General features: G+C 43.7%; 1 protein-coding gene across 3 annotated transcripts in view; it reads left to right on the forward strand.

Moving 5' to 3' along the window:
* The window catches only part of ncam2a (neural cell adhesion molecule 2a), a 213,870-nt gene that overhangs the window by 140,547 nt on the left and 50,916 nt on the right, over nucleotides 1-22,407 (forward strand). For all 3 annotated transcript variants that reach the window (XM_086200425.1, XM_086200434.1, XM_086200441.1), the window contains exons 2-4: nucleotides 11,002-11,076; nucleotides 16,018-16,224; nucleotides 20,923-21,066. In XM_086200425.1, the coding sequence (XP_086056551.1) occupies nucleotides 11,002-11,076; nucleotides 16,018-16,224; nucleotides 20,923-21,066 (426 nt within the window). The remainder of the gene's footprint in view (nucleotides 1-11,001; nucleotides 11,077-16,017; nucleotides 16,225-20,922; nucleotides 21,067-22,407) is intronic.

The following is a 22,407-nucleotide window of genomic DNA, read 5'->3' on the forward strand; positions in this document are numbered from 1 at the left end:
GTAGCAGCAGAACATTATCCAGGACTCTCGCCTCCCACCCTGAGCGCAAATGTGAAGACGGTCGACTACACATGAAATTAAAATGTCATTCAGCCGCGTGCTTCACCACATAAACACATCAACCCTTACCTTACTCTGTTTCATCTTGAAGGTAATTGGGATTTAGAATCCAATCCAGTTAACTGCAGCATTATTTAGCTGGATTCAGAAAATCAGGCTGACAATGCAGATGACTTAACGGGAGCGTGTGGCTTTAATGGCGTGCTCTGCTATTGTCATGGGATGTACCCACCCAATTAGGGAGAGTGTTGATCTTAAACCTTTTGGATTTCATTGCTGCGGGGCTGGACTAAGACATTTCTGCCTCTTGCATAATCCCAAGAGTCTCCTCTCAGGCCTGGCAGGAGCCAGCGACCTCTCCTTTGTGACTGAATTAATCTGCGGGCCTCCGATAATGGTCATGTCAAAGCCACCGGGCAGGATGTGGCAGGAGAATAATCAGCACCGCCGCCATGCCATTTCAGTCCCTGTGGCAGCGATCGTTTCTCCAAAGAAACAAAACATGTTGCTCTGCTCATTCTCCAGCATGCATGAAATGAGAATTAGAGGTTTTTGCTGGCGCAGCAGGCAGGTGCAGCTCAATGATCGCTCTTAACGCTTATGTGCGGTTTTTGGGTTGTTTTTTTTTTCAAACTGCATTTAAATGTAGATTTTTTTTTTCTCAAAATATTTTGCAAGGTGGGGCTTTGAGGGTCGTTTTTTTGCACACAAAAAAAAGTTGTCACTTGACTCCATTGAAAAGTGTATCTTGTCACATTGAAAGTTTTGGCAGAGTACAGAATATTGCTTTCACGTTTTGGAGATTGAGTTTTTTCTTAGTTGAACATGGCAACAGTCAAAAGTGTTTTGTGGGAACATGGAATTGTACTTTTTGGGAGTTGAGAGTGAAAAATTGCATATTGTCAGAGTGAGTTTGACAGCCAGGAGACCAAATAACAGTCTCCCCGATGGGGTGAAAAGCACATTTCTTATATTGTATGCTAGGACACAACTTACTTATAAATCATTACTTTGTTCTGGGGATTTAGTCCTGAGCCGTTGTTGAGAATAGCGACACAAGAGTCTTAACAAAAGCCACAAAAAGCTTTTCGGTAACTGAAAAAGTGAATGTAGTCATACGACAACTTTCAGTTCCAACCAGATGTGAAGGAATTGTAGTCGCATCTCGTCTGCTGGTGTGTTGTTTTCTCACTTTGCCTTCGCCGCACCACAGCGGCCGACACGCGATCACTAATCGCAGGTATTATATTTTTTGAAAATGTTCACAAGTGGCATTATTCTCACACAAGCATCTGGCTCAAGAGAATGCCAAAATCGAGGAGGAGGCTTTAGTATTTCTCCTTTGATGGAGTGAGCAGGAAGAAGCAGCTCGCTTGGAGAACGATGTCACCGGCGAACCTTCTTCTTTGCCCGACTAAAATTGACGGGAAAACGCCTCCGTGCCTTCGCTGGCAGATTCTTCCCGCTGACGGTGGGCCACCGCTATTCTTCTTCTTTGAAGCGGCGATGCGTCGTCATGACACTCATCCGCTGTTTGCTGCTCTCTGAATGAATGTCCTGAAAGTGCCATGTATCTTTAAAGCCAGCAATTAGAAGACTGCATCGTAAGGTGTTTATTTCTAAAGAACTGATGATGTCGCCGGCTGCATTGCTCATCTGTCGTTTTTTTTTACAAATGTTAGACCTTCACTCTTCCCTCAGTGGCGTCTAGAAAACAGATGCTGCCTCCAAGGCCTTTGGCTTTTATTACTGAATCACTCTTCGCTGAACTCCATCGAGTCACCTCTTCCCAAAGAAGCCTCCCATCACTCGCCCAACTCAGGGTGCCCGTGGGGGAGGGGGGCAGTGATGTAATCAGCCTGCCCATTGACAAGAATATTTGCTTGAATGGCAGGAAATGTTGAATTTCACAGGGATCATCATAAGAAAACCTCTCACCCACCTCTGCTGGAGTCCATTCTCTTGACTGAGGCAGAAACAGTGTGACTCCACCTCCATCTGCCCCACGCCGCGATCGCTGCGGCTGATGCGTTTCAGTAGCATTTGCAGAGGATGTGTGGCAGCCACCTCACAAGCCGGAGTCATATCACCGTTCCGAGATGCCGCATCATTGGTCTAATTAGCCTCTCACGTGCTGATGACATTAACCTTAAATTTAAAGCTTCCATTTTCTGTCAACCTGGTAAGATTCTGCCTGGAAACAAACGTCCACAGTAAAGCATCGTAGAGCAATGTGTCCACTTATTAATATGTACTTAATTAGCTTGTCAGGAAATGGGTCGGCCATTTTAATTGGCTTTATCACGCTAACATTTGACGGGAACCTTTTGTTCTTGATGAATGACCTTATTAATATGAAGGGTAAACTGACAGAATCCTGGGGAAAGGAGCAACTCGAGCGACTCATTAAGACTGTCAGCGCCGTTTCACTTGTTCTACTGATGTTGCGAGCATGTACCTGATCAGCGCATCATTAGCATCAACCCTGACGCTCGCTGGTCACCTAGACACCTCCATACCATTGTCTAAATATGGCTCCATGCTTCAGGGCCCCGGAGTGGCCTTTGGGTGAGAAATATATTTATTTATTTGTCTATTAAATGGACATACTTATTTTGTGACTGTGAGACACATAAGATTAGATTTTGTATTTTTCAAGATAAAATCTCTTCCCTCAAAGAAGTTATTTGCTTCCAAATGTGCAGGCAGAAGTTCATAAGATAACTTGTTCGCACAATTAGAGAGATGAAATCTTCTGGCCTCAAAATAAGGCGGATACCAAATTAGACTGAGGGAACAAGTAACATCTTGTCACCTTAAAAAGAAAAAAAAAGTAAGAAAAAAAACTATATTAAGGGAACAACTGAATTTAGGGGAACATCTTAGCGCTCGCTGGCACGCCATTGAATTTTTCCCCGTGTGGCCACTCCAGGGTGACATACAAAATAAAAAGTATCAATCCCTCTGTTGTAAATATAGTTCTCTATGATAGAAATGTGTTTTATCTGGAGATAAAAGTGGAATAAGTGCAACTCATGTTGATAGGATCTCAGTAAGAAGAGGCTTATTTTGGCATTTTATATCAGGGAATATATAGATACCAGTCCTGAGAGAGGAAGCAGGCTGATGTGATCCTCGTCTTGAGTGACATACCTGGGCTTGACGTCTCTCAGCTGCCTGCTGATGTTGCCATATGCAGAGAAGCCACACTTGCTGATATGCATGCAGACACGAGTTGCAGCGGGGGATAAAAGGGAGGAAACACAGGCGGTGGGGTGACAGAGATACGGAAAAATAAGACTAATAGATTAGACACAGTGCAGAGAGAAAGACCAGGTAGACAGACACACATGAAAAGTGGCTGAAGCATCATTTTATTTGGGATTAAGGAGTGAGGATGGGGACATTATTTTGCACCTATGTTTACCGGCCTCATTTCTCTTATGTTCCCATAAATACGAGCACAATATCCGAGCAAATGGGATTTACCCTACCCTGGTGAGATGCTCCACTTTCTGTGCAACATGAGGGAGAAATCATCTTTGTGATGGAGGATAAAGAAGACAGCTGTGATGAGACAATACCTGGGTCATTCTGGAGTCTCGCTTTGGATGAGTAGCACTTAGGGCTTGGACATTTTTCTCGAGTACTCCTTGTACTTTTGGTACTTAAACTCATTTCTTTGACAGAAAAACTAGATTTGGCCAATATATTCGTGCATCGCACAGCCAGTATGGGGTTGGCTTTACAACCGTCCCCTGAAGGAGAGCAACCTCATTGTGTTTCTTCTTCCTCTTATAGTGCATATTACCGTCACCTTCTGGAGGGGGTTACATTTCACAGGTGACGCCACACAGGCAGGCTACTGTAGCACCTGACTTGGTGGGAAACCAGCCTTGGAGCAACAATGGATACCCCTGCAGGCAACAACATGCGCGTGTGATTCAGATCCTGTCATCCTTTTCATATTTATTTCAGCAATAATGTTTCCCGCTGCAATCATGGATGTCATACTTGCAGTATTGTGCATTTTCCTGTCAACGAGGCTGTGTGTGTGTGTGTGTGTGTGTGTGTGTATGTGTATGTGTGTGTAGCTGGTTGTCAATAAGAGGTCATTCGGTGAAGCGATCCCTGTTCCAGCACCCTTTGACACCTGGAAGCTCTGTTTGCAAGGTAGCAATCTAAAACCAGAATTGGAGCCCTGGCCGTTAACCCCTCTTATTTCTATTATGGCTGATGATTGCACCGCCGCTCGGAGCTCAGCTTTCTCCCTCATGGCGACTCATCTGAGGCCCCTGACATGGGTTCAATTGTCTGACTGGCCCTCGGCAGATTTAGTGGTCGATTTGTGGGCACGACAGAACGGTCATTTGGAGAAATAACTGCCATTGTCTTAAAGCTTCAGAGATTGAAGTGATGATAACTTCATGCCCTCTGATGGTGGAAACTTTAGTCCTGCTTGTTTGGATCTCTTTAAAAAAAAAAAAATTGCCGGAAAAGTTTCCAAAAACCCGTAGAAGACTGAACGCAGCTATTTTTGGGGTTCTGGGAAGGACGTCTGGGAGGCTGCTGGAACAAGAGGAGCATGGAACTGACTAAAGAAGAGATCCTAACTTCCACCAAACACAGCAGAATGTATCTTTTTATGGTGTTCCTCTTTGCGAAAAATCCTCCTTGAGTTATAAACTGTAGTATATTTCTGCATTGCATCCCACTTTGGATGAAATATCAACATATGGCAAAGTGGATTTCTGCTTTAACACAGATTTTGTAGGATAAACTAAAAACAGAATGCAGTGTCTGTGCTGGTCCTGAAACTGAGCATCTAAAAAAATCTGTGATTTCACTCTGAAATGTGCTCAGGGCTCAGAGGGGTTAATTAGAGATATTACCTCAGTCATATCTTGAATTATCTGAACAATTTCGAACAAATATGGTTTCCCGGCGTCTCATAAAATCTTGCATTAGAGATTAAATTTAATCTCCCTCAAGGATCAGGTCTAATTTAGTTTTTGTTCCCAATCAAATGGGCGATGACAAATGGTTCTCAGATCAGTTGAAGGCACATTTTTAGAGCTATCGTGCTTCATGTGGGTTTTATTATTAATGTATGATAAGAAAGAAACATTTATTGGCCCAATAAAGGCAAACAGAACAAAATATTTAGGGTGGGCTTCTAAATACAGATGCAATTTCTGAAACTAATAAGTTTAGGAGGTTTTAATCATAGTAATTCAGTACCTCCAAAAACGTAATTTCCATTTCAGACACCACAAAGGAGAGGATGATGAACTTCAGTGGAGTCATATTTTGACTCATCCCTCTCCCCAAGGCTCATCTCATTAATTTACAGAGCGGCCCAGCGGCTGACTGCATAATTTCAACAATCAGCCAATGTGACGATCCATACTTTCCAAAATGGAGGACTCTGATTGATAAAAGCTGCAAGTGCAACAAAGCCGTGAGTTTCTGTTGTCGTGTTTGGTTTACTGTGATGCCACTGGTTTGTTTGTCTTGTTGGATCTGCCACAGGAGAGATAATTAGATGAAATGATGAAAACATGGCCGCCTGGTAGATGAAAGTTCTCCTCTTTGGGGAACTAAACATTTGTGTGTGTGTGAGACTAGAGTTTATGGATTTGGTCCATCCTGGCCGCTGCAGCCTGACATGTAAGAGGCTTAAGAAAGGAGACATGAATCATGAAGCTGAAGGAAAAGCAGAGATGTACAGCGAGGGAAGGAGGGGTGGGTGTGCTGGAGAGGGGACTGTTACACCTGGCCCGATACTGTATGTCGCTACGATTGGATATGCTTGGCTGTGTAGAACCGGTGCTCCCTCCTCCTCCTGCCTCTCATCTCCAGCATGAAAGTGGCTAATTATGCAACCAGAGACATATTCAGGATGAAGGACACAGCAAGCCAGATTGGCAAAAATAAATTTAAAATTTTTTTAATAACTGATATGGAAATTGCTCCTTCACCCAAGTTTTCTATACTCTTCATCTTGCATCTCTACGATTGAAATATTAAACGCTTGTGGTTTTTATCTGTTTCATGGCTGTTATAGTCTTTAACATAGCAAATAGAAACGATAGCCAAAACTCCTCAAGTTAAAAGTATTTAAAGCCACAGCTCAGCGCTTTGGTCTCCCTCCTCTAGCACGATTAAGCTAGCAGAGAGCTAACAGGAAGTAGCAGCTTCTGCTGTAGCGTACCCCCCTGTGAACGCTGTGTCCCACATTTTGATACATTTTTTTTCAGCAACACAAAATGACTTTTTTCTTATCAGAATTTGATTTATTTGTTCCAATAGCATTTGAAAAGATTAGAAGACTCACATATTTCAATTCTTTTCCCACATTGAAGTTAGCAAAGAGCTAACTCCCAGAGTGACTGAAAAATGGTGGACAAACTGTTTGTGGAGTCCCACAAAATGACTCCTTTCACGACAAGAATTAGATTTCTTTGGTCTGAAGACATTTGGAAAGTCGAAAAGACCCAGATGATTAAGTTATTCATCCACCTTCAAGCTTTTTGAGTCTTGTGTGAGCTTGTGTGAGCTTGTTTGGCGTGGGCTTGAATGGAAAGGAAGTTCATCTACATGCAAGTGCTGCACTAAAGCTTTAGCAACAGAAACCTTGATATCTGCATCAACCCTCGGTGAGCCTGTACCTGTAGAAATGTGCAGCTTTAAAGAATGCTGACTGTTCTTGTTTTACTGGAAATAATTTCTTCTGCTTCAGCTAACACCTTTGGAAAAAAAAAAAAAAAAAACCCACCAAAGACACACCGGTTCAGAGAATACAAAACAAAGTAATTAGTATTTTTTCTGCTTCCTTCTTTTGCTCTCGCTCTACCCACTCTGTTAAGCGTTGTCTTTGTCTCCCTGAGTCTCTGGTTCAAGGAAAGAATTCCCTTCAACTCCTCCATGCAATCACAGACAATTAAATCCAAGCATTCTTACTGCCTTAGGGCCTACCTGTTCTGCGTGCTTAATACACTTTCACACAAACACACTCAGTCTCCCACCCACCCACACACAGAAATACATACATCTCAACACGCTCTTCCATGTACACCACACAAAGTGTTCTACCGCTGCGTTTTGTTTGGCTTTAATTGGGCTTTTTATGGAGTACAGGATCCCTCGCTGCCAGCTGATTGGGCCCTCTCCAGTCCATCAGCCTCTGGATTTAGCCTGCTGCTCCATGCAACAGTGCCTTTAGCTTGCTTTAGCTCTAAATGTAGTCGCATGGAATTAGCTGTTGCACCTGATCCATGAATATTACACTACGTGGCATTGCAGAGTTCAGAAGTCTAAAAGAAAGTGTCTTCTAAGCCCAGTTTTGCGGTGTGCTCTTTGTTTACAGAGGCTATACTCCAGCACCATCTCGCATGTCGCATCTCACAGCATTTATTAACAATCCAATGTTTTGTTTTGTTGTTGTTGGAGTTAGCTTCAGTGTCAAGCTACTGTATCTGTTCTGGCTTGCTGTGTGTTCTGTCAACTAACAGCTAGCAAACATTAGCCACCATAAGCAGCTAAAAGTGTCATTAATTCAACAGTTTTTCTTATTCCAGGTGTTAGTTGTGCTGTTTATGATTCCAGAGGTTACACAGTCCCTTGTTCAGCTACTGTTGGATCTGCAGTTGTACTAGAATTGAGGTTTGAGTGGGGCTTGAGCTGCATTCTCTGGACGCCCAAGTGGCGAAATCTAACTTCAGTGACCACAGTTGCAGCTGGAATGATTCACCTCGTGGGTGTCATAATTCAGCATAGAGTCTGGAAATGATCTGGTTTATACCATCGTCTGGGAAGTGCTCTTACTCTTAGCAGGGTATTTCAAAAAAATATTGGATAGATTTTGCTGAAATATGGTGGAAAGGTGATTAATATTAAGTGATTGACTCTGGGAGACGATCAGCATCAAATATTTCATCCTGGATTGTGAGGAATGTCCAAGGCCATTATCTTTATCTCTGAACATGTCATGGTTGAAAGAAGAAAAGTTCCACGAATAGATTCTAATGATACCGTGTTAATAATCTGTATCCATGGAGCCTCCTTGGCTGCACTTGGAGTGTTTCTTACATTTATTCACACTCTCCCAACATCAGTTAATCACAGAAACTATGCAGTTAAACAATGTGCTACAAAACACACTGTAATTCCTATTAGTGTTATTCATTCCATGAGCTAATTATGTATGAACACATTGCTTCTGGGTGTATGAGTGGGTTGTTTTCTGCTCGTAGCCAGCATGTTTGTGTGCGTGTGTGTGTGTGTGTGTGTGTGTGCGCTTGTGCATGTGCATGCGTGTGTGTGGGCATGCTTCTTCCAGTGTGAGTGATACACTTGCGTGTGTGTTTGGGTTTTAGTGAACAGCTCAAGTGTGGGTTGCCAGCGAGCAGTAACAGATTGGTTCAGACTATAAATGTGTGTGTGGATTGGCATCTTACAACGCGAAGGTCGAACATGCTCATCTCTGTATGTTTGACCCTGCATGTGCTAGTTTCCTGTTGTTAAGCAACAACAAAAAGACGAGCGTGCTGGGAAATGGCCTTGAGACACTGGAAAACCCTGGAGATATTGACGGCGTCCGACATTTCGCCAACACAAATTTTAATCAATGGAATCGTCAGTCGTCTGATTTTGCTTGTCTCTTCTTGGAGGAGCTAATTATTGGAGCTGATAATTGCAACCAGGCTCATAACATATTGACCTGTGCTCTGTAATAAGCAGGTGAAAACATTACATTCCTGAAAACGGGTGTAATTAGCATGTCTCTGGGTGCTCCCAGAAGGCCAGACAGTGTTGAATAAACAAATTCCTCCATGTCATATTTGAAATTGAGTCAGCAATCTCATTAAAATGTCAATGTATATTTCTCCTGTTGTGTGTTGCAGCTTAAAAATGCCAAGCGAGCGGTGATATTTTCAGGTTAATTGTATGACTCACACTTATGGTTCTGGCAGCACAGAAATAAAGAAAGCCGGGGCCATTTTTCTTGTTCTGCGGGGTTTTGTGAGCGACTTACTGCACGATCAATCTCATACAGCACGAACAGGAGCAGGATCAATTAATAATTGAAAACCATTAAACTACTTGAAGTGCTGATTGGAATCTCCCTTAAGTCAAAGGCAGGCAGTGTGGAAGGGCAGCAGGTTAAATAGACATGATTAATCAACCCCAGAGAGGTATTAGCATTCTATTGAAACAATTTGTGTGGGTGCAGATAGTTGTCATGTCCCAATTGTTGCCAAAGTCAAGATATTTCACTGTTGTCCACATCATGCAAAAAATAAGTTGTAGAGCTTTTAAAAAATGTGAAGAGCAAACTGACAAAAATCCTTTATTTTCTGAAAATGGCTCTTACTTAGTGGATAAACTTGAATTTTTGGTCATTTTTTTCCCACCGCATTCAAGTATTTCTTCAACTAACCTCCTCGGGTCTCTGGAAAACTTAATGAAATGGTTAAGTTTGAAGATAAAAATGTGATACTAAGTTTTCTGTCCCGTAAAGAAACTGAAAATGCGTCTGTATCTTCGTCTGAGGTGCTCTGCAATTCTATTTAAGTCTCTCAACCAATTTTTGTAGCGTCACATTCATCCTTTTTCATTGTTACCTTTCACTCTTTTCCCCTCCTGAAGAAAAAAAAAAAAGATGTATATCTGAGCAAAATTCTTGGTGGTGATGAAACAAAAAAGTTTCGATTTACATTAGTTTGGGTTGTAATGGTGACATGTTTTGATGAATGACCATGCGTGTGCATGTGCGTGCGTGCGTGCGTGTGTGTGTGTCTGAAAGCCTCCACTGGAGACCTTTTAATACTGCAACAGTGATGTTCCTCAGCAGAACTGATCAAATCTGTTGATAAAGCAGCTCCTCATCCTCCTCAGGCGAAGGTGACAGCACCTCTCTACTGCCATCTATAGGCGCCCTCCGTCCTCAGCAGATGGATCCTGCTGATAAATGCTGTCGACTGCAGCTATCTTCCCCTGGAGAAGCTGCAGATAATCATTTCATCATTTCCTCAATTATTGACAGGCGCCCTGAGCCACACTGTAACGTTGCCTTCATTGTAGAGAATTGACATCCATTATTATTATTCCGCCTGCGTGTGAAAGATGCAGCTCTAAAAAGATATAAAAGGCTCGTCAGATATCTGGCTTCACCTCGCTGTGGCAAAACTCGTGAAGAGGCTCTGACTGGCCTAAAAATGACCCTCTCCCCACCGCCACTCATCACATTAAACATCCAGACACATTCGCTGCCCGGCTTTGCTGTGCCATTCAAACACCCTCCCCGTGTCTGATTCTTGGCTCTATCTCCCCTCCCATTTGACAAATCAATGTCAGCCAAGATCAGGCCACACGCTACCTTTCACCACACAATCTACAGGAGCCCTCATTGTTGTGGCGCCTCGAGACAAAATGGCTGTACTCTGCAGATCTTGTTGGTTTTGTCTGTTTTTACTTAAGGTGAATGGATGTCCGGTCAGCTTCCCTTGTATTTTTTTAATACACGAGAAATAGATCCATTCATTTATTGTTGCGGATGTATAGAGGCCATCTTTTCACTGAGGCAAAATGCTATTAAGCTATTTACTGGTGTTGTTCAATTCATATCGCATTGTTAAGAAAGAGCATTACCTGGCGCCGTGGAGCATCCCATTCATTGAGGCACCGCCGTGCTCCTAATGTCAGAGAAATAGCTGCTGAACAGCAACTCTGAAGTTAGGATTTAGAGAAAAAAAAATGGAAATAGTTCTATTCAGGGGTAACAATGTGTCTTACAGCGGGGAACATTTTGAAGGGTATTTGCATGTAAGCTGCGTGTCAATAGATGCACACAAAAGGAGGAAGATCTGGTGAACAGCATCAGCAAATGAGATGTTTTGAATTGACCAATTTCCTTTCTCTCTCTCAATTTCCTAACAGCTGCCCTGCAGGTATCCATATCCTTGAACAAAGCAGAGTTAAGTGTTGGCAAGTCCAAGTTCTTCATCTGCACAGGTACACACACTCTTGATGTGTTTTATACATGTGTGCATCAGTGCGCGTGCGTGTGTGTGTGTGTGTGTGTGTGTGTGTGTGTGTTTTGGAGGCGGGTCACGGAGGCAGCAGGGGGCTCTTGTGAAGTCTCTTTGTTGTTTGAACGACGTGATCCATGTTTTCCATATGGTGAGTGACTCCTTGACCCGCTGGATCCACACATTGTTCTCTGTGGATGCTCTGTCTACACCCAGACGTGGCGGTGGAGCCGACGGTGGTGCCAGCGACTCGGTAGGGTGGCGACAAATTCTGGCAGGAGAGGCCCACCTCCTGCTGGCTGCCTCTTCTCTTCTGCCAGCCCACTCAGCGTGGAGCTAACAGCCAGGAGAGCAGAGACACACTGGGAGGAGCATCGGGGGGGCGCAGAGGTCTTACATGTGCTGAGGAGGATAGAATGAAGGGAGGGTGGAAAAGTAGAGGTGTCTGGGATGAAATGGGCAGGCTCTCGCTGAGAGAAAGTGAGCGAGTGTTGGTGGTGAGAGATAAGTGTCCTCCTGCCCCTGCCAAAATAGTGTCACTTTCTTTTGGTCTTTTACAGCACAGGAAGTCACTCTAAGTCTCATATTCACATTTGGTGAAAGAGAATTGAGCCTTCAAAAGCTTTAAAGTTGCTGAGTCCCGTTCTATGAATTAGGGCAACATAAATATGGATTAGAGCAAAAGGAAAAGAGCCCAGAAAGCACTTTTCTATGTTGATGTGCAGGTTCCAGAGAGGTGAGAGTGTTGTTCTTAAAATAAAGCGACCTGGGTGACTTTAATCCACTCGCTCAGTTCCAGTGTTTTCACCCTGGTAGCTCTGAGGAACCACATCCTCATTCCAGCTCTGTTTTTTTTGTGTGTGTGTGTGCATCATTCTTGCAAATCTCGATCAGTTTGTTCAGTCATGGTTTAATGCACAAAAATTGAAGGTCGTTTCTACAGGGAAACTTTGGTAAACAGACGAGGGCAAGGACAAGTGTCCTCGGACATCCTGCATGAGGACCAGCAGTGTCATAGCTTGGCAGATGTCTTAATTGGTGCACAAATGTATGTGACATCACTTGAACCAGATTGTTTAATCGTGTTGACAGAGAAAAAAAAAGAAAAGAAAAAGAAGACGTAATCCCTTACAGAGGAAATGATGCGTTCAGGATCAGTCGGATTCCTATCGATCGATATGACTCCAGATGAAGAACGTTCTCTGTTTATGTACATTTCAGACTGTAAATGCTCACGTTGCCGTTCTTCTGCAGCTGTGCTTTGTTACGTTGTTGCCATTGTAGTCATGACAAAGGTCAGGGATTGGTTTTTCTAACAACTAATAGCATAAAATTACACCATATACTAATAATAGCAGGTCTCGCCTGACGGCTGCTGGGATAGGCTCCACCCCCCGTAACCCTTAGCAGGATAAGCGGTAGAAAATGGATGGATGGGTAGTATATACTATACATACTACTATATATAGCCTTAACCTAATGTTTACAATGCTTGTGTGTGTAAAATCTCTGTGAAAAGCACCAAACATAGAAGAGAACATGATTGACGATGCAGTTTGAGGTATACAAAAGCTTAATTTGAGATGGTTCTTCAGGTTCAAGATATGACAAATAAGAAGGTGTGGGAATGATTTCTATCAGCTACAAGGTCAAGAGAAAAAAAATCCAGTGCAATAATGACTTGCAGTGGAGTTTAACCACAGAGAAACACCTAGAATACAACATGTTTCTGAAAAACCTCCTGAAAGCAAACAGGAAATTAAATGAAAAAAAACAAAGAAATAAAGCTTCGACCTTTAGAGTCAAAACAACATCTTGCATTTGCCCTCCAGTTCATTAAATATTCTTTGAGAATCAATAAATAGAAAGATGGATGTTGCATCAGGGCTGGAACAAGATCAGATCTAAATGCCTTCAATGATTTGGATGAGGAAAAAAAAAAGCAGAGAAAGTAAAAACGTGGAGAAATACCAGAGTTTGTGCAATGTGCTTCATTAATACTCATGTACAACTCACAAACAGCTCCTGGAGATGCTGCGCTGGTTGAAGAGGGACTGTCTGTCATTGTAATCCAGCAGGAAGTGACCAGCACTTCTAAGCTTTTGTAGATGATTTAGTGAGATATTTAGCTTATAAATGGTGCATTGTGTGAGGTAAGACGATGCTATGATGATTAATTTGGGCTCATAAAGTCCCCCTGTGGCTGCTATGGCTGGCTGTCAGCTGTTTCCCAGGTTTAAATTGATATCTATTTGTGTTAGAGAGCCGTGCATTTGGTTAATGTGCTGCTGGCAGTAACTCAGCGTCCTTGTGCTGTAAATTGTGCGGTGCAGGTGAATTTATTCGTAATTATTGGGCTGTTTGCTCTGAGTGTCGTCATCGTTAGCGGCCTGATTGTGTGTGCGCGTGTGCTGTAATCCCTAAGGTTGAGGATGTTGGTCCCGGTCTGATTCGGTCCTCAGCCGCTGATCATGTGACATGATGTCTCCCATTTGTCAGCACAAATAGACTCAGAGATCAATTTTGACGTCATGTTGAGCCAAACAAACATTCGATGTTCAGCTCAGTCTTTCTCTCCTTCTCTCTTCTTCCCTGGAGACTCAAATCAATTACCACCATGGCGCCAGTGCCAGCTACTGTGGCGACGTGGGAGTGTTTCGGCTTGTGCACGGCTAATTTTGGTGCCAAGGGGCACGTCTAGTCAATAATCTGCCTTGTGCAGGAGGCTTGGATGACCTCAATATTTCTTTTTTTTCCTTATATTACTCCCTCACTGCTTCGGAGTAGCATGAACTGCAACAACACTTTGTTGCTCGTACTGGTTTTATTTCAAGTTTCATCTCCGTGTGCGCGCTTCTTTAAAAGAGCTCATCAGGAAAAGCCGCCTATCAATCAGCTCGCTGTAGCCCCGTTGACACGCCGCTAACAGCTAAAATGATCGCCTTACCACTCTGCCGTCAGACCAGTCAGTCATCGTCACCAACAATCAGCAATAATGCCTGGGCTTATGCAGATTTCCAAAGATGTCTGACACCCGCTACAGTAGGAAAGACACAGCAGGGAACAGGGCTGAGCATGACAAAGATGGCAGTGCTACACACCACTGTCTTCTCACGTCATCTGTAAAGTAAATAGCCTGTCAGCTGCATCAACTGCAGCTTTTTTCAGCTCCTCTGCTGTCACTGTAAAATAACAAGAGGTGATAACAGTGTAACATTAGCAGGTATGAAGCCATGCCGGCGGGTGATGCTCGACACTAATCCACAATAAGGCTCCAGTGGGAAGCCGTGTGTGAAGAGAAGCAGAGCAAGTCACGTATGGAACTCCGGATTCTACGCGCTGCCCTGTGCTTGTCGAAGTTTTGCTCAAGGGCGTTGTGCTGATAAAGGGAGCGTTCAAACTGTGTGCTTGCTCTTGGGTTATCTCACGTCGTCGCCTATCATCCTAAATACTTTGAGTAAACTTGTATAGCTTCAGTTTGCTACTCCAGTCTTGCTAGACCCCTTAATTAAATCCCGTGACCTGTCTCAGAGGGACCGGACGAGCTGCTCTCTGTTGACGGCTTCCAAAGTGACGCTGAATACAGAGGTAAAGGGTCGTATCTGTGTCCGGCTGAGTTTTGTGTCAAGTTAGCTTTGGATCAGGCCCCTTCAGTGTGTTTGTATCTATTCTTGGGAACCAGAGTGGCTACATGTTTCAGACTTATTAGCCATGCAAATCCAAGATTATGGACATCATCATTTCATGCCGTCTGTTTCCTTCGACAAGTTCTAGCGACGACCAGGATGAGGATGGTCTTTTGCTGCTCAGCAGACCAAAGCTGCCGACATGTATAAAGAATTATACGACCACACAAAGAGGACTCATTAAAATCCGGTTCAATCTTGAAATTCAGCAGGCACATGTGGTGAATTTAACTCATGGAGAGTTTGATTTATCTATTTTAATGTGTTATTCTGAAAAATAAAGCCAGAATGACCCTGTGGTGCCTCGCATTGCCTCTGATACCATGAGGTATTTATATTAATCCTTCTTAAATACTCCGTTAATGAAGTATGCAGTTCCTATCACTTTCTATGCCTGGAGCTGTCATGGGTAGAGGTCAGTGTAGCAGCTCCAGTTGTTTATAATAGTAAAAGTTATATTTGAATAGCACTTTTCAATTTAAGCCAGATCACAACATTCAATATTTACCAGTCAAACAATAAAAGTCAGTTAATGTAAAAGGGGATTTGGACACACAATCCAAGAAAAGTTTGATTAAAAAAACTGAAAATCGCATCGTAAAAGTTTACAACAAAAAATGTCTGAAGAAATGAGATAAAATGTGGGACGAAGACTCCGGATATCTTTCAGCATTTGGCTTTTAGCCTCAAAAAGTGAGGGATCTCCATGCCATTGATGGAAGTGGGCTTTCCTGTCTTCAATTTACGCAAACAACATGTTAGTAATGTTCGCTGACTAGTTTAGCCACATGCTAACGTTTGCGATGCAAAGGCTCGTTTGTCGGTAACAGAAACATCCGCCGTGCAAACCACCAGTTGCTTTGCTGAAGCAGCTGATTAAAGAAGGATGAGGCTTGTTAGGATCAACTCTCTCCACGCGGTAAGTAGCTGAAAACCAGCAGCAGATACGAATCCCAACCATATCCACTGGTCCATGTTTTTATGACACTGTGGAAATCTGGTGGGTTGCAGTTTGTCTGTATTGAACCAGCTGAAAAGCTGCAGAATGCTGCTAGACAGTAGCAGGTGGTGTAAAGGTTATGACAAATGGCCCTCGGGCATAAATAGAAGCTTGGATATCTTTCAGGAGAGATCTCAGGTGCGAGTGGGTGTATGAATGAAGCGCTCTCCTCTTAAAGCAAGACTGTCTGTCCGTTATAATCATGATTTTTTTTTTCCTCTCTGACCTCTTCCTGCAGCTATTGGTGAACCAGTGCGGCTTGAGTGGTACAACCCTGAGGGCGAGCGCATCGTCCCCTCCAAGCGGATGGTGCTCTACACAGAGACATCGAGATCCAGGCTAATCATTTACAATGCCATCATTGAGGATGCCGGTATCTACCGCTGCCAGGCCACCGACGCCAACGGTCACACCGAGGAGGCTTCGGCTGTGCTGGAGATCTACCGTAAGTTTGGCAGATAGCATGAATTTTTATACTTACCTGTGGAGACTCTGTGTTTGCCTCCCGGGGAGATTCACACATGGAGGCATGAGGAGAATAAAGCTGCTGTATTAGCGTTTGATCCTCTTCCTGCACCCGGTATCTGTAGCTTTTTATAGAACTCAATAATCATCTCACGATTAAATGTATCCGACTCAAAGAAGAGGAAACAGGCAGTGTAGATTCTTTAAAAGCTGTCTGTTAAACAATTGAACCGTACGATTCCTGTTTCCCTTCGCTACAAAAGTGTGTAGTGACAAAAGATTCAACAGATTTATTTGTGTGCTGAATAAATCCAGGTATTTAGCCAACCAGATCAAAATCGAAATTTCTCCTCCACATAAATGCAATTTAGATCCACATGCACCTCTGACTGTGTGAGCTTGTGTGCTTCACTCCACTTGTAATTAAAAGTCTAATGACAGCTAGAAATGCCATGGGATTTGGATCCTGCCAGGCATAATGAGGGATGTGGCACTGAGGCTAACCTTCCTTGCTGACCCATCACTATTTCCTGGGAAAAAAAACCCAACATTACATGCCTGAGGTGGGTGGGGTTGGGTGTGGGTGGCGGCTCAGCAGTCAGACCGATGGTCCCAACAAAGGCTCCATCCTTGGGGTGAATTAAACGCCGTTTGTCCTGTTAAAGTGACCTTGAACGATACTTCTAACTTAATTTGCCGTAGACGTGATGAGAAACTAGCAGAACAGGATTACAGTTGCAATTAGGGTCTCTTTAATCTTGGAATTGAGGGGCATTGACAACCTGTGGGGAACTGGTGCATTATAATTATTGGCTTGATTGCAGGACTCAATATATTCAAAAATAGAGCTTCTAGTGTGTACCAAAAAGTGTACAAAAGCCTGTCACTGCAGGGGTGCCCTTCAATTCACGTTGTGGCCTTTCTGTTAGCATCTTGAATACCAATATTGTACTGTGAGGGAACAGATGTACAACCGAGGGAACAGGTACAGAACTGTTTCCATCTCGTGCCTCTATTTTTCAGGGTGGCGAGAATACAAATGCACAGTGCTACCAGTAGAAAGCCATAGAGGGAGGGAGACTGTGCACACCGCCACTAATGCTAACCCCACCAAACCTGATGGAAAAACATGCTGTTTTTTGCTGTGTTTGAACAATTCTGCCCCCAAATTTGATGGGTTCTTCCTCGGCTCATGCTGAATTTGGTGAAGTTCCTCCTTGCTCGGTTTTTATGTGTGTGTGTTTAAACATGGTCTGATAGCTCTGTTCCATTTTGAAGTAAAAGTTGTGTAAAGCTCCAAGAACGACGACTGGAAATGTTTTGCGGCAAAAGCCGATTAAAGGCAGTAAAATGAAAAAGGATATTTTGAGTGCTGTATCTCCTCCACAGCGGAGGTTTTGTCTCCCTTCCATAATCCAGATTAGCCAATCTTAAAAACTGTGCTGGACTAGGAGGTGAACCCTCACAGGCACAGGCTGAGTAGCACATGGGCATTTTTTTTGACACATGTAAAGATTACATACGTGATTACTGAGATGCACACGCTGGGTTTTTGATCAAGAGCCCTCTGGAGGAGGTTTGCGTGCGCACACACACACACACACACACACAAAGTACCAATGTACACACACTGGAAATCCTCTCCCACTGTTTGTTTGCCTTTTCTATCCTCTCTTGGTGAACCATTAGGAAAGGCATCACTGCCCCAATAACACCTGCCACCGCTCAGCTCTCGCCTCATTCGCCACATAACCAGCTCCCTAAACCAGTGTTTCCATGGCAACCAGGCGTCACTCACTCCAGTCCTCCGGTGTCGATTGCATGAGCAGCATACGGATGAAAACCCGCCCGAAGCTGCGGCCAGCCAGCATAATGGCAGTGAGCAGGCGGAGCAGCGGAGGGTTCCTCGGGCCGCCCGTGTGCTGCAACATGTTCGACATGAAATTTGCGGCCTGTGGAAGCGAAAGTGTCGACACCCTCTCAGTAGTCGCTGACATCTCCATGATGGACTGTTGCATCACGCTGCACTGAGTGGCAGCTTTGAATCCCAAACAGATGCCCTGACCGGGGAGCTCAATACAAACATACACACAGGGAGAGCTTCTCTTAACCTGAGATCTGAACCGCCGCGGTTAGTTCATCTCTTGGTTTCAGTGGAGAATTCCTGCGTAAATATTGGGCGATTGCTGGTCATCAGCATCCTAATTAATCAGGCTATTTCTGCACTGCACAAACCAGAACCGGTATCAGACCTGTCAAAATAAGTCAACTTTTGCAGGAAGCTGAAAAAAGGTTATATTTTTTTCAAAAAGAAGTTCCTTTGTCTTCATTTTTGAAGAGAAATTAGATTTCGTCAAGCGGTTGCTTTTTTAAGTTGTTTTCATTCATGCAGCTCTGGACAACGGTTGTGGCGGCTGACTGGAGGCTGCTGTCCAGGATGTAACGTATGCTGTGATGACACAGCCACGTCATAATTTGTTCACCAAGTCTTCCAGGATTCATTTCTCTGACTACATCCATTTGTGTAAATGGTCCTTCGACACTGGTTTTACTGCAGATGCGAGATCCAGACAACTCATCCACTGTGGATTCTCTGGAATGCTACCTGTCCTTGGCTCTGTTGGACATTGCGACGACTCGGGAGCTGGCAGGAATGTCTTTCTAATGACTGACTGGGCTGCAGCGGATGTGTGAAATAGTGGCCTCTTTGAAAGATTGTCATTCTATTCTGTGCAGGGATCTGTGGCGCTCAGAGGTCAGGTCAGGTGATCCCCTGAGGGAAACATCTCTGCAACTATTAAATGATCTGCCATCATCAGGCCTACACAGCTGGATAAAGAAGACCCGGATCATTCCGGAGGATGCACTTGAGAGTTAAAAGACATTTTTGGACAGTTTTATTGTTGTTAGCCAACATTAGTGATTAGCTTCAAGCTAAATATACACGGCTGGCGTTCCAGAGTCAACAATAGGTAAAGCGGGAGGAAAAAAACATCTTTGGGATCTCAAGATTAGCGATTCATGAGTACTTGAAAGGCAAAGTACACTTTCTTGGGTGAAGTATTGTTGCACAGGATAAATGGAGACTGCTCCTGTTATTGTGATTGATGGCTATATAATAAGTGAATATTGCTAATACTCTAAAATTGAAAATCACTTTGGATTAACTGCTGTAGTTTGGTGCTTTTGCAGCCACATAAGGTGAAAAGAAATTCATAAAGAAGACAGCCAGTATCACGTCTGAGCCAGCGCCTTTCATTTCCTCTCACTTTATTAATGAACAAAGCAATAAAGCTGCATAAACCCATTTTCCAAAACCAGCAAAATTGGCCAGTAAAGAGAGGAACAAATCGGCGTCCCCACTGAAAGAGGTCCAGGGAAAGTGGCTCGTCACCGTATCAGACACTAATCCTCGCAGTGATGTGCAGGCGAATGACCAAAGAGGAACCCCAGAATATATTCTCACTTTGCTAGTGTCCAGTGTGCAGCCGAGTGTTTCTGGGAAGAGGATGTTTCCCTTCCCGCTTCTCTTGTAGAGCAGTTTGACTACAAAAGAACAAGGATGTCAGTGCAAACAGAGGAGGCCTTCCGAACTGTGGAGGACACCAAGCCGGTGAAAGCGCAACAAATAAAAAGAAGAACACAAGGGATGAATTGATAGGAAAGAATGAATGACAAAGGCACCCTTGAAGTTAATGAAGACACTGAGATGCCAGACACGTTTGCAGGCAGAGGGTGCAGTCACGGAGAGAAAGCTCATTTTAGGGAGCAGCCTGGCATAAATCACTCGGCAAAATGCTAATGTTGAAGGCTCACTAACGGAAGATAGGCGACCTGTCATTGATTTATTTTACACCTTCACAATACAGTACGCGGATGACGGCGGCTGCGGCGCCGGCGCCCTGCTCGCATCAAAGCTGGATCTCTGAACGTGCTTGAGAAGGGTCGCGCTCTGCTACGCAGGTCCAGGAACCCCGGCTTCATAAAAGCAATGACTGTCACGAGGGAGGACCGGGCTTCAAGCCGGTACCATAATTGATTCCAAGATAGCCATCCAGTCAGTTGGGCGTTTCTCATTGTCAAGGTTCAGTATAAAGCAGATGAGAGACGGACAGTAGCTCTTGGAGTGGCATTATTGATCAAACGTCTGCTATGATTGGATGGACTGTCCGTCCTGGAACTGTGTCCCGGTGACCTCCTGGCTCTTCCTGCGTTCTCATGACGGTCCGGTCTGGAAAGACACCTGTGCACCTTCCCAACTTTCTTCTAAGCTGTACCGACAAGTTGGGGGTGTTCTACAAAGCTGGAGCCAGTCAAATACTCTGTACTAAGTGTAGAAAAATGCTCTTTTTCATCCTCTCTTTTCTTGCTTCTGCAGCTATTGTGTGCTGTGTTTTTTAGGGCAGTGAATTATGCACCAAGGTGGCTGAATAGAGGCCATCCCACCTGTATTATCAACAAACCACTTCAAAAGATGCACTTAGCTCAGTAGGTGTTCGCCAGACAGAAAACTGGAATTTAAAACAGCGTTTCCACATCTCAAGCCTCCAATTCTGTCTCCATACAGTCCCGGTTAACAGGAGAGCACTTTTTATTTGCTTTTTCACGGTCACGTCAGCTATTAATGCTCTTTGGAAGTCGCACAGCTGCTCAGTCCCCATCTCATTGGATCTTGCAGAGGGGCTGACGTTTCGGGATGTTCAGTCGCCGCAGGAGTTCTGCCACGGCGAGACGGCGGAGGTGGTGTGTGATGTCATCAGTTCGCCGGTGCCCGTGGTGGTGTGGTACTACCAGGACAAGGAGATCACGGAGGAGCACCACAGTAAGTTTGATGACCTGCTTTGAAAAGGAGGTGACTTGTTCCTTGTCGTCATTCTTTTCCCAGAGCTTCATAATTCTCAGGGTGGTGAATGGAGTTCTACGCTGAGAAGGAAAAGTTATTAAGGAAATGGAGTTTTTCAAGGCCAAAATAATAATCAAATTAATGTTAAAAAAGAATTAAATTGATGCTGGAAATTTGCAGGAACTCAATTATATTTTTACAGTCTTATATTATTTCTGATGAACAGCTTTTTTCTTTTTTTTTTTTTTTTTTTAAAAGGGAGTTTATTAAAATCGTCTCGATAAATAATAGAGTAATATAATTTCCAGTGAACAATTCCTTTTTAAAACCAGAAAGGACTTTTGAAGATTAAAACAGGTTTCCATTTTTAAAGAATTTCCTTTTATTTAAATTCTTATCGACTCTCTTCTGCAACACTTAATAATCAATAAATAATATTCAGGAAGCAGTTTGGTGGAGCAGGATTTTGCATGCATTGATTAAAGAGTAACTTTAGTGTTAACAGCCGGATGAGAGAGGAACCGTACCCATCCCCTGCCCCTGCCGCGTGGATTGCGCCAGCAGATTACGATGCTGATGAAAACTGCAAGTAAGCAGTAATCTGTGCAGGATTACACTTTGAATGTTCGTCTGCCAAACCCACTTGATCACTGGAAGGGGGAAGAAGAAGAAAGAAAACAAACAAACAAAAAAACGCTCGCGAGTCCCGATGAGCTCAATCCTCCCTCACATGTGCCAAAAATACTGCTCTCAAGGAAATGCTATTTCCTGCTTTTGTGTGAACTCACAATAAGACAAGGATATCAGTTTCTATGAATAGAACTCCCATCAGCCCCGAGGACGGAGAACAACTTGGACAGAAACCATGTTAACAAGCCGCTAAGAGGATGGATTCTAGAGCCGCTGGATGGTGACATTCAAAGATCAATTAATGCAGCCACAAACTAGCAGCCTGCTTTGTGGGGAGTAAAGCTTTACTTACAATCACACGATTGATCAGCTTTTGTCCCTCTGGCCTCTTAAGTCTCTTCATGGTGTTAAATTTCGGGACATTTTTCATTTTTTTGGGACTATAAAACGAACCTCATCCTCATTCCAGACCAAGTCCACACCGATTAGTAAGACTGACCCCTTGAATCTGCCAGATTTTTAATTGAAAATTCAACCTCGCTGATAATGAAACATGGAGAAGGCTGTTAATCATTTCATTCTAATTATGACACATGGTTATAAATATCTTTGCTCTAGAGGAATGAGATCAGTCCCTGGCCACAACTGGCCAGAGAGGAGACTGTTGGGAACTGGAATTGCACAAGTGTT

Source organism: Aulostomus chinensis, chromosome 1, assembly GCF_037954235.1.
Source record: "Aulostomus chinensis isolate RoL2024-O1b breed Wild chromosome 1, RoL_Achi_v1.0, whole genome shotgun sequence".
NCBI lineage: Eukaryota > Metazoa > Chordata > Actinopteri > Syngnathiformes > Aulostomidae > Aulostomus > Aulostomus chinensis.